Source organism: Protopterus annectens, chromosome 13.part0 (genome assembly GCF_019279795.1).
Source record: "Protopterus annectens isolate FY-2018-M chromosome 13.part0, PAN1.0, whole genome shotgun sequence".
NCBI classification, from domain to species: domain Eukaryota; kingdom Metazoa; phylum Chordata; order Ceratodontiformes; family Protopteridae; genus Protopterus; species Protopterus annectens.
The window spans coordinates 710,553,459-710,566,546 of NC_056747.1; the positions used below are offsets into that span (position 1 = coordinate 710,553,459).

The 13,088-nt window shown below is 42.0% G+C and overlaps 1 protein-coding gene across 1 annotated transcript in view; it reads right to left on the reverse strand.

Annotated features, from left to right (window-relative positions):
• The window catches only part of SPAG5 (sperm associated antigen 5), a 958,852-nt gene that overhangs the window by 886,642 nt on the left and 59,122 nt on the right, over nucleotides 1-13,088 (reverse strand). The window contains exon 2 of the mRNA XM_044054398.1: nucleotides 4,922-5,084. Coding sequence (XP_043910333.1) covers nucleotides 4,922-5,084 — 163 coding nt within the window. The remainder of the gene's footprint in view (nucleotides 1-4,921; nucleotides 5,085-13,088) is intronic.

Genomic DNA, 13,088 nt, shown 5'->3' on the forward strand with positions numbered 1-13,088 from the left:
ATGAGGAGACTGGCAATCCAGGAGGACCTTGCAGTACAAACACTGCTCTTCAATGAAGATGACAAACAGTAGCGGTGGTCACTTCTGAGCATGACCCATTGGCATCTCTGGCAGGTAAGAGGCCTGAAGGCAGACCCTAGACATCACGGAGAGGCATGTTCTTTCAGCCTGCCTGAGAATCCCCTTAGATAAACTGTAGATGTTAGCTGCAGATATGGAAGTCTCATCTACCCTGCTCAATTTGCAGGGAGAGAGGTTGGAATAATGATTTAGGTCCTTACGTCACAGATACAAGGTAACACGGTTTGATTGTGACCTTTAGTTTTAAGGGTTCTTATAATGGTTAAGGTGGTTACCTCACTGATACAAGGTTTGATTCTCATCTATAAGCAGAAGAAATTAGATTATTTCCATAAAGTGTCTGGGTTTACTCTCCATGACAGAATGTGGAGCCTGGCAATCCAGGAAGACATTGCAGTACAAACACTGCTCTCCAATGATGTCAGACAGTTAAGGTTTAGATCCCTTCTGAGCATACTCCACTGGCACCTACCTCACACCTTTGAGGGAAACTGACTTGGCTTAAACTGGCCTGGAAGGGCAGCTAGCCTAGTATTTTTCTATGAACTACCTTGACTATTACCAGGACAAGCAGTTTATAAAACTATAGTGGCACCATATGCACAAACTAGAGAGGAAATTAACAGCAGAGGATAGATGAAGGGGACAACTAAGCACAAAGGACAGTGGAATGATATCTGGAACTCATCAAGGAAGCTCCATTTATAGAATGACCAATAAAGTGAGGACATATCTAATAAACTGGACATTGAGAATTCTCCCAGAGTTCTAAAAATGTATCGCATCCTGAGCAGTAAATCTACTACTAAACATTACCATTCTATATCACCATTAGTTTCAATGCATATGAAAATGAAACATTGTAGCTTGTGAATTTATGTTATGCCATACACTTTGTACATGAAGTAGGGTAAATACCTTTGCACTAATGCCGGGAACTGATTTCTCAGCATACATTAAGATTTATATTTAAATTTATTGCATAGTAGTTATGAATATGTTGTCACTGTTTTTTTTTTGTACTTTCTTGCTAGCACTTAACCTGCTTGTGGCTAAAATGGATCCTATACAAACTCAGTCACCTGGTTAAACAAAATCAATAAATACATCCAGGAGCAAGAATATATCTGTTAAATCTGGACACTGACAATATTCCTTGAGGAAGTTTATAAACAGGTCAAATCCCAAGCAATAAATCTACCAGGTAGAAAGAGATACAGGACAGCACACTGTACACTGAACAAGGCTTTGAAGGCACAGTTCTGAAGTACAGGAAGTACAAAGGAAGCATGACTTCTGGAGTTTCATTTGAGAAAAACACGTGGCAAAGGTTTATAGATATGTCCAGGTTGCCACAGCACAGATATTTGCAATGGAAATATTTTATTTCTTTCTTTCTTTTGCTCTAACATCCTGCAGCTGACCATCAGCTGCATTCAGCTCCTACTGCATTCAATGGTTCTATGTCTATCAGACCTGCCTTACACTGCCCAAAGCACAACTTAACCCACATCTGGGGCCAGTGAAGAGATCAAAGATGTAGGTGCAGCATCATACTGTTGGAAAGGAATGTACCCCAACACCTCAGCACTCCATGGAAGCCTTTAGAGCTCCACAACAGCCTTTGGAAGATGCAGACTTACTTTCATGGATATGCATCCTCTAGACCATGTGGTATACATCTTACAGACAGGAGCTCACCAGGCTCTTAATGTTGCTATAGCAGCAAGCCTACACATATTTCACAAGGATCTGAGAGAGCTTGTGTCACTGCTCATTCCTATCCTTCCTCACCCAGTCCTTCCATCACTTGTGCTACTTTGTTGGACACGGGTCTGGGGAAATGTGCAATGGAGGCATTCCTGAAGCAAGCATGGGAAGTAGCCGCATGGCTAATGAAATAGCTTTCGAACACATTGATTTTCTAAGTAGATGTTAAGCAGCTGAATGGTAAAAGACATACAATTTACTTGAAATGAGTGTTTGACAAATATTAGCTCCTCCTCCCAAAGCAACCTAAGCTCATGCTACCCATCTTAGGTAAAAGCTAACCTAATGGTACACCATCCACACACAGGGCCCTTTGCCTTGGTTTAAATTCCAGTAAATAAAACAGGGAGAAACTAACTAATGCAGGAACAACTCAAAAATCACATTTAGAAGGAAACAAGCCAGTCCCAAGAGAAAACTCAGTCCTTGTGAAAGACTGAACACTGTTTCCATTGTGATTGTCTGAAGATCCAAGAACCTGCTGCCAGAGGTATTAAGGCCACCAGAAAAATTATTTTCCAAGATCAAATTGCAACAGTAGCAACCAGTGTGTTCACATGAGGACAGGCAAGCCTATCAAGAAGTTCAGATTCCTCAAAAGGGAAAAGTTCTCCAAAGGTGGGCAGAGCTTGGACAGCCTCCGTTAGACCATAAACATGCCCAATAAAATGTTAAGCTGGGCAAAAGTAACAGAAACATGCATCTTAACATGGAAATAACCGAAGCCATGATCATAGAGGAGGCCTGAGGTTAAGTTAGGAGAAGCTTGACTGAAATGACTGCCTAAGGCAGAATAATGAACTGTTTGGCCTGCTGAGTGGAAGTCTTCTTGACAGCTGCAGTCACTTCTGATAACACCAAGCAAAATGATAGAGTGGGATCGGGGGGCCTACATCAGTAGGTAGGCCCTGAGGGACACTGATACAGATTACTTTACTAACTACATGAGAGTTTGAAATCACAAACATCTTGGCCACAATGGAGTTAAGAATTAGCTTTGGTCTTTTGCCCCTGAAGACTATGATAATGCAAGGAATTAGTGAGAAGGTGTGCTGCAATACGGAATACTTAGGTCATTTTCTCCTATGATGATCATTCAAGGCATGCAGTAAAGCAGCATGGTACTACAGTGGTTGAAAGCAGTAGCTCTGAGCCACATATAAAATGACCATAAACTTTAAATTTTGTAAATTTCAGCCAAAATGATAATCCACATTTTCAGCGTTGCTGTACTCCTTAAAATCAGCTTCTTATAAGACAAAAAATTTCAAGAAACTAAGGAGACACCATTTTTGTGAATCAAATACTCCTTCAATTCAGCACATTACAACAGCAGATATTCTTAGCAGTCTGATTCTTTAACTGAAATGCACTAATTTTCCTATTTTCTACCATTCTTAATTGCTCGAGGAATGGCCTTGCTCTATTTCATCTGTGAATTTAATGGAATTTGTAAGGAATTCTATAAAAACTTGTACAAAGATGTTGGAAGCAGTAAGTGGCGGATGGATAGGGCTCACACCATCACAAACCATTGCAAAGCATCTTGAAATGAATGCTGCAGTGGTGTCTTCAGGAAGGAATCAGGGTAGACATTAACATTCTATTTTCCTGGCATCTGCTTTGCTTGCATTCATCTCAAAACACACACACAAAATGAGTAAAATATTTTTTCTTTTTTTAAAAGACCTTTTATGAAATTCTTACACTGAAGACAATGACAAAGGTACACATACAATAATAGAAAACATAGGGTTTTGGATGCAAGTCCTTCAGGAGAATACCAGCAAACATATGGAATATTTTATTCATAAAGTAGCAGGAAAATATGCTTAATATACATCATCACCTTGGGTCTCCCTTGAAAAGAGACAGTCTAGGGGGACTAACCCATTTAAACTACAAATAAGAAAAAAGTAAGCCAACACAGTAATAGAAAGGATATTTTACAAATAGAAATGGCTTCAAGTAGGGGTTTAGAAACTAAGCAAAATTGAGCTGAATTACTGGAGAAAGTTAGCAAAGGAATAAAGTTATTGGCAGCAAATATTTACAGAGGGAAAGGAAAAATAGTGGGAAGTCGTCAAGCAGGAGTTTGGAATGCAGGTCAGAGACTGCGTTCCCTACCGGGGGTTGATAGGCAAGAGAGAGAGAGATAGGGGAGTGCTAATTGAAACACCAGCTCTGACAGATTTTAACTGAGTATAGAACAGGAGTTACTGTTAAAAAAAGGAATAATTAGTGTGTCATATCAAATATTGCATGATAACTAAGAATCAAACAGAAGAGTTAGAAAGACAGGGAAGCGAAAATGGAAAGGCAATTTACAAATGAACAATAGGAAAACATCCATATGGCTCCCAAGCACACAAAGTTCAGAAGGTTAAGGATTTTTGCTTGATAGTATTTATATAGGTAATTCTATATATCTTGAGCAAACCAGAGAATTTTTCCACTGGTAAATATAGCAAATGTTGGAGGTGTGATGGGACAGAGAGAGCTTATTAAGAACATGTTTTTAGGGAATGTAATAAGCTGGCCAATTTTAAAAAGTCCCTTATACAGTAACAGTACCAGAAATGAAAAATAGTGTTGAAGAGGCAGAGGAGTGAGGTTTATCAGAAGGCAGGAACTGTGTAGTTTCTGTAATTATAGAGTGAATGATAATTGTTAAAAACATATATATAATGCATGAAAATGAAAAAAAAAAGTTTGCTATGGCTAGCTTTCTATTGTATGTTTATATATCACTGTCAGCTTCAGAAATCAATAAAGCTGTTTATTTTATTTAACAAGACTCCACCCTCTGGTGGAAAAAAACTGCAATCGTTACAAAATGAATATGGATGGTTTCCAGAGTATTCCCAGTATAAATTAAGACACTACATTTTGAGGGATACCTTCTACCTTTAATATCTACTTCTGAAAATTCAGAGGACTTTGAAAATATTGCCTTCAGTATAAAGAGAAATTTGTATGACCTGTAGTCTGTGAAGACAGGCATGTATGCTCTACTAAATTCTGAACATATACTTGACTACACGTATACCAATTATGCCATTCCACTTGCCTCTATTTTCTCAGCCATGGCAGTGCACTGATTTTGCTGCCAGCTTATTTGGTATGACTGCTCATCCTGCTGCTGCAGCAGATTTTTCAGGTAGTCTTGCTGCTTTTCCAAGTCTGATACCTGCAGGTTGAGGATTTCATTCTCCTTTTGTGCTTGTTCCAGTCTGTGAAAAAGGTAACAAAAATGAGGTATTTCAGTGTAATGCATGCCTCTAAAGGAGGAGAGCATTTTAAAAAAGCTGCTTATATAATTTAAAAATTTTAACTTTTCATTTTGATGACTCCATGAGATTCATACCCACAAAGCATTAGAACCCTAGTCTGAGAAATTTATCATCAGAGGACCAGGGTGTGCAAAAATAAGCAAAGCATTGTCCCCACTTCCCCACAGAAGATACTTAGAAGACTCCACGGCAGGAAAAAAAGAAGTTATGTCTTACAATAACATTCCATCTGTGTTGTTCCATCTTCTTTCATTCATTACTGATGGGTTCGGAACAGAGTCAGCCTTTTTAGCAAGCTCGCACCAGCCAAAAAACTCTCGAGCTAAGTCTCTACCCAGAATGCCCTTCCTTCCTGTTACCTCAGATAGAGTTTGCTAGAGAAAAAGTAGTGAAGCAGAGGTCATTTCTGCACAAATACCCTAAGGCACCACTTAGACCCAAAGCATCCCCAAGGAGCCATTGGAGGGGGGGAAGAGGGTGGGAAGTGATGAATGAAAGAAGATGAACAACACAGATGGAACGTTATGGTAAGACATAACTTTTTTATCTGATGTTGTTAATCTTCTTTCCATTCATCACTGATGGGACAGAATCCCAAGCTGCCTTGAGGTCCATGGGTGGCCCTTATGGAAGAATATTCCTGAGTACCACTGAGCCAAAGCCAGCTCTCCCTCTAGAGACAAAGTCCAATTTGTAATAATTGATAAAGGTATGAGGCTTAACCCAAGTAGTTGCTGAATAGATGTCATCCATGGAAGCCCTGGAATGGAATGCTATAGATGTTGCCATGATGTAACATGAGCGAGTTTTAACTTTTGGCATAGGTTCATTGTTGAGGGAATAGATGAAACGTATGCAGTTCCTTAGACATCTTGATAATGCAACCTTGGAAACAGCCTCTCCCATTCTGGGCCCAGAAAAGGAGATGAAAAGCTGTTCAGATTTATGGATAGGTTTGGTCCTGTCTAGGTAAAATCTCAATTGTCTATGTACATCTAAGGAGTGAAGGCAACACACTCCTCTATTAGCAAAATTCGGAAAGAACACTGGTAGATCAATGGTCTGGTTAATGGAGAATTCAGAACCAGCTTTGGGAAGAAAGGATGGATTCGTCCAAAGTGATACTCTATCTTTATAAAAGACCAGATAGGGCCTCTTGATACACAATGCCTGCAGCTCCAAGACTTCTGGCAGAGGTAATGGCTACCAAGAAAAAAGATTTCCAAGACAAAAACTTTAGGTCATACTTCGCAGCAGTTTCAAAAGATTTTTGAGTCAAAGACTGAAAGACTAGAGTGAGGTTCCATGGTTCTACAGGCTGTCTGACAGGAGGCCTGATATGAGAGATCCCCTTGAGGGTAGCCTGCAAAGCCATAAAGAGATGAGGGGTGCCATCTATACCATTGTGGAAAGTGGAAATTGCCACTAAATGTACTCGTGCAGTAGAGGTGTAGGCTCCATTATCAAAAACTTAGCCAGGTATTGAAGCACTGCAGTAACTGGAGCCAAATACGGGTCTAGCATGTTATCCTTGGACCAGATGAAGAACCTTTTCCATTTATCCTGATATAGTCTTCTGGTGGATGGTTTGAGAGAGGCCAGAATGATGTCTCGAACAGACGAGGAGACATTAGCTTGCCTGGCGACTTGTGGAAGTGGAGAAACCAAGCTGTCAGCTTGAGACTGGACAGATTTGGGTGACTCAACCCTTGGAGGTAAGTACTCAGATCTGGTAGAGGGTCCAGAATCCACAGCGGGTATACTAGATGAGGTAGAAGGAAGGGGAACCAAACTTATCAGGGCCAGAATGGGGCTATGAGGATCACCTTGTATCTCAACTGAAGAGCTTTCTTTAGAAATTGTGGGATCAGAGGGATGGGAGGATAACCGTAAAGAAGTCCAGTGGGCCAATCGTGGATCAGAGCATCCCTTGGTGACTCCCCCTCTGGGGGAAGTACGGCAAAATAGCTGCTGCACTTGTTTGATGGGGAGGCGAAAAGATCGCAGCAAGGCTTACCCCAGTGGCTGAAGATTACTGTCACCACCTCGGGATTGAGGGATCACTTGTGAGGCATGAGGCTGCACCTGCTCAGTTTGTCCGCAATCACGTTGGAGCTCCCTGGGATATGTGTTGCTATCAGAAAGCAGTTGGAGGCTATCGCCCACTGCCAAATTCTCACGGATTCTTGACATAAGGGGTAGGACTTGGTTCCTCCTTCCTTGTTGATATACCAGACCACTGACATATTGTCTGATTGAATTGCAATTGTCCAGGAATGGAGAGCTGAATAGAAGGCCTGCAATACTAACAGCACAGCTCTCAGTTCCAGAACATTGATATGCAGGTGGACCATGTGCCTTGGTCCCCCCACCCGATCAGGGAAGCATCCGTGATCACAATGGCTGTAGGCTGAGGAGACTGAAAAGGACGACTTCAAAGTTCTGTCTGACCTCATCCACCAAAGGAAGTCCTGTTTGCACGAGTTGGTTATTCGAATCTGGTAACCGAGGGGGTGATAGTTTGGGAACCACCGACACAGAAGGAGCCATTGCAGAATCCGCATATGTAGCTTTGCTAGAGGCACTATTGGGATTGACTCTGCCATAGAACCTAGGGCCTGAAGAACTTCCCTTGCAGAGACTCTTGTTTGAGAGAGTATCATCCGGAATTGAAACCTCAATCAATGGAGTATGAATTGGGAGTGATACCAGACAGGACTGAGTATTGAATACTGCTCCAATCAACTCTATTTGTTGTGGAGGGGGTAAGGTTTGATTTCTCCCAATGTATCGTAATTCCCAACAATTTTTCCAGAGAGAGTATAATGCAATGCTGATATCAGAAGATGCTTGGTGGGGGCAGTAAGGAGCCAGTCGTCCAGATATGGAAACACCTGGAATCCTTTTAGTCTCAAGTGAGCTGTTACAACTACTATGCATCAAGCATCTAACAGATTTATACAAAGGAATTACCAATATACATAGAAATACCCCCTCCTCTTTTTCAACAAGAGTTTTTTTAATAAAAGAGTTTTAAAAGTATAATTTCTCTTTATATTTAAATATATCTATTAAATTGATGCATTTCACATGTAAATGTATATGACTTTGAATGTGATGTCAGTTGATTTTGGTGATTGGTTACTGACATTTGAAGCTACTACTTAATTTTGTCAGTTGATGTTAGATGCTTGAAAGTCTGATGAAATGTTTTTTAACGTGAAAGCGCTCACTATTTTTATCTGGATTCATTAAATTATTAGTGTGCTTGAATATCTGCTGTGGTGCTGCCCCCTTTGTGTGCATTTTGGAAATTTTGTTTCTAAGGGGCACATTATCCAGGACTGCTGTGTTTTCTTATTCATAACTTGGAGGAGAAGGCCTGCAATTCAGATACTTTTTTTGTGGTGGTTATCATTACAAGAAAGGCCATTTTCCAGGACAAAAATGGCTGGTTTGAAAGGTTTTGGAGAGAAACCTTGGAGGACAATAGTCAGGTCCCACAGGGGAGGATCTATGACTGGTGGCCTAAGTAAAAAGACTCCTGTCATAAAATATTTACATAATTTAGACGAAAAAGTAGACTCCCTTACAATGTAAAATTCAAAACTGCTGCCATTTGCAACTTTATAGAAGAGAAACATATCCACCCTGGAAAAGTGAAACTAGAAAAAGGAGAGTTTCTGAAATGGAAGCTGAAAAGGGACCAATATCTTGTTTGGAAGCCCAAATAAAGAATCTTTTCCACTTGCTACTGTAGACCTTTTTGTGGATGTTTTTGGAGACGAGAATAATCTGTTAGACTGGTGAGGCTAGCCTGGACTTTGTGAGAATCACAGAAATTGGAGAAACCATGCAGTTAACCAAAGGGACTGGAGATTGGGGGGCTGATGTTCTGATGCGAGAGAGATCAGATCTTGGCATGTATCCAAAATCAAAGGAGGATATTTCAGATGAGACCATAGAAAGGGGAACCAAACCTGATGAGGCCAGGAGGGGGCAATGAGAATTAGTGAGGTCTTCAATCTGCTGGCTTTCTGTAGAACTCTTGGGATCAGGGGTATTGGAGGGTAAACGTATAGGAGACCTGAAGGCCATCCGAAGACTAGAGCATCCTTCAATGACTCGCCGATTGGGGGTTCAGCGCAAAATACCTACTGCACTTGTTTAGGGAAGAAGCAAAATGATCGCAGCAATGCTGGCTCCATAGGCTGCAGATCTGATCTGCTACTGACTGATTGAAGGACCACTTGTGTGGGCTCATGATGGACCTGCTGAGTGTCTGCTAGTACGTTGATCTCTCCAGGAATGTGTGCTGCAAGAAGAAAGCAGTTTGAAGAGATCACTCATTCCAACACTCTCATGGCCTCTCTGCAGAAAGGGTATGAACAGGTTCCCCCATTTGTTGATGTACCAGACTGACATGTTGTCTGTATGAATTGATATTTCCAGAGGAAGGCAGTCATGAAAGGCTTGCATCATCAAGAGAACTGCTCTCATCTCTAGGATATTTATGTGCAATTTGGTCACTACTGGGGACCACGTACCTTGGACCATTCTTCCCTGATTATACCCTCCCCCACCACAACAGGAAAGTGTCCTTGGTCACTGACTGTGGGAGGGGGAAACAAAAAGGGTCTGCCTAGATAAATATCGTTCGATAGCATCCACCATTGGAGATGGCATTTTCAAACTGAGGCAAGTTTGACAGGAACCGGTAAGGGGTGAAACAAGATGTCACTGAATTGCAAGGGTCCACTGCAGCACTCGCATAAAGAACCTCGCAAAGTGTACCAGAAATATTGCTGCTGACATCGAACCTAGTGCTCACAGAAATAGTCATGCAGGAAGGGCTGTCATGTCTAAAAGTGTCTGTACTTGTTGCCTCAGAGATATAATTCCCTGATGAGGCAACGCTATTTGTGATATGTTTAATCGCATTCCTATGAACTCCAGGTCTTGCACAGGAAGTTCAGCTTGCCAGATTTATCGTGATCCCCAACTGGTTGAAGGTTTAGGGAAGATACCCCATGGCCCAGAAGAGTTCATGCTTTGTTGGTGCCATAAGGATCCAAGCGTCCAAATAATGGAAACACCTGGAATCCTTGCAGTCTCGGGTGAGCTATTACCATTGCCATACACGAACACCCAGGGGGCTGTGGTGAGGCCAAAGGGCATGTCTCTGAATTGATAATGACTGGCTCCCAGATAGAAGCTCAGATGTCTCCTGGACCGTCTCTCTATTTTGATATGATAGTATGTGCCCTGGAGATCCACAGAGAACATCCATTTGTCCTTGTGCAGAACCTGTAAGATGGAGTGGACTGTGACCATCTGAAACTTCGATTTCTTGACATACAGATTTAGCTTGCTTAGATCAAATATCAGTCATATGTCCCCTGTCTTTTCTGACATAAAAAAGCACTTAAGTTCTGGACCCTTGTTCTTCATGTGGATGGCTCTTTTTTCTAGAAGTTTTTGAACCTCCCCAAGGCGAGCTCCCTCTGAATGGGTAGTACGGCGGGGAGATTCCTCCTAGGACTTGGAGGTGGAAGGGAAAAGGGAATGTAGTAATCTCTGGATATTATGCTTAGCACCCAGAGGTAATTTGTAAGCTTTGTCTAGGCATCTGAGTGCAAAGATAGATGGCTCCTGACTGCCTCCATAGTAGGACAATCAGTCAACACTTCAGGAGCACTGAAAGGGCTTCTCAAAGAAGGGTTCTCTGAAGCCCTGATTTTGCATACCCACCTTCTGCCTCTAAGGTGGCACCTACCATTAAAGTCTCTTCCTCTGTTCCTGGAAGAGGAATCCTCTTGAGAATCCTGGAAAGAACCTTGAAATTTTTTGAACCAAAATTTCTTCGCCCCTTGTTGGTTCCCTGAGAAGGTCCTTTGAGAGTAAGAAAATTTGATCCTGATCACAGCCAAGGGCTTCCCCTCCTGCTCACTGTGGGTGAGAGTGCCTTTGACAGATGGTCAAAAAATGGAGGAGCCATCAAAGGCAGCATTAGTGGAAGACACCCTAAAAGCTTTCGCAAACCCAAACAGCCTCAACCAGACATCTCCTCAAGGCTATGCCTGATCCAGCCGCTCGAGAGGTGCCCCCTGCAGCGTGAAAGATTAACCTCATTACGGAATTAGCCAAGGAAGACAGAGTAGCTAGTTGGGTAGACACCTTTTTGAGGTCCTCCTCCAAGATCTCTGCAAGAGAGTTGGTTAGTTCCTTGACCAAATCTCTGAAGGCGAGTAAAATGGGGCAGGTAGTCAAAGTGGCTGAGGAGTAGACATACTTCCTATACCTGTCCAAAGCCCGGGACTCCCTGTTTAGGGGTGGACTCTGGAGCTCTGCTCGGCCAGCTCCTTCTTTGCGGCTGCAAAAAACACAATAGCATCAACGGGCACACCTTTACTCCAATAAAGTCGTGGGCTGAGATATTTGTCTGCATGTTTGGGAATAAGCTCCAAGGTGTCGGGTACCTTCCACATCAGGTGGGAAAAAAAGTTATGTACTCACCATAATGTTCCATCTGTATAGTTGTACTTCATTTGTCTTCAAACTGTGGGAATGCAGATCTGGTATGGATCCGAGCCGGCAAGTTCACGAATATCTGCTCTGAGCTCCAAGATCCTTCCCCACCCATTATACACCACTACCACCTTCCTTCCCACAGATAGAGTTTGCTGTCCCTAACAAAGGAACCCGATCCAACAAATATCAAAATTCAACTTCCACAACAAAGCCCCAAAGGGGATACTCTAATACCTACAAAACCAGCGGGTTCGGGGGAAAGTGGGAGGGATGGTTGAAGACAAATGAAGTACAACTACTCATATGGAATGTTATGGTGAGTACATAACTTCTTTATCTGAAGTAGTTGACTTCATTTGGTCTTCAACCTGTGGGACAGAGTCCCCAGCTACTTATACCCTAGAGTGGCCCTCATGGAAGGATATTCCGAAGCACCACGGAGCCAAAGGAAGCCCGGCCTCTAGATACAAAGTCCAATTTATAGTGAGAAATAAAGGTATGAGATGAGGACCAAGTAGCTGCAGAACAGATTTCATCCAAGGATACCGTGGACCAGAAGGCCGCATACATGGCCACAGACCTTGTAGAATGAGCTCTAACCTGCCCCAAAAGGGGCAAGCTCCTGTCTTTATACATTTGAGAAATAGAGAAAAATCCATTTGGCAACAGTAATCTTGGAAATGGGTTTATCCAAAAACTGTTTAGAGAAGGGCACGAATAACTGGTCAGATTTTCAGAAGGACTTGGTTCTGGTCAAGTAAAAATGTAGTTGTCTATGAACATCCAGTAAATGCAACTCGTATTCACCTTTATTCTTGAAATTTGGAAAGAAAACAGGTAAATTGATAGTTTTATTTATATTCGCTTCAGAGGCCATTTTGTGAAGAAAGGATGGGTTAATATGAAGAGAGACCCTTTCCTTATGAAAAACCATGTATGGAACCTTGACAGAGAATGCCTGGAGTTCAGAAACTCTCCTGGCTGAAGTGATAGCGACAAGAAAAGCTGTCTTCTAGGATAGGAATTTTAAATCTACAGTTGCCACTGGTTCAAAGGGCAGAGCAACTTAGGCTTGAAGCATCAAAGTAAGGTCCCATGGAGGAACGGGGTCCTAAACTGGGGGACGCAAGAGAAAGATACCTTTGATAAAGGCTTTTCACAATCTAGAAGACTCCAAAGAAGACATTTTCACCAACATGAAAATTGGAAATGGCTGCAAGTTGTACCTTTACTGTAGATGAGCTGTCCTCTTGTTGAAAAATATTTGCTAAGACTTCAAGGATGTCCGGGATTGGGGCAGAGAAGGGATCCAAATTTCTTTGAGAAGCCCAGATGGAAAAACGCTTCCATTTACTACAGTAAATCTTCCTGGTGGAATCTTTAAGAGTGGCCACCAGGATAGACTTAACAGAA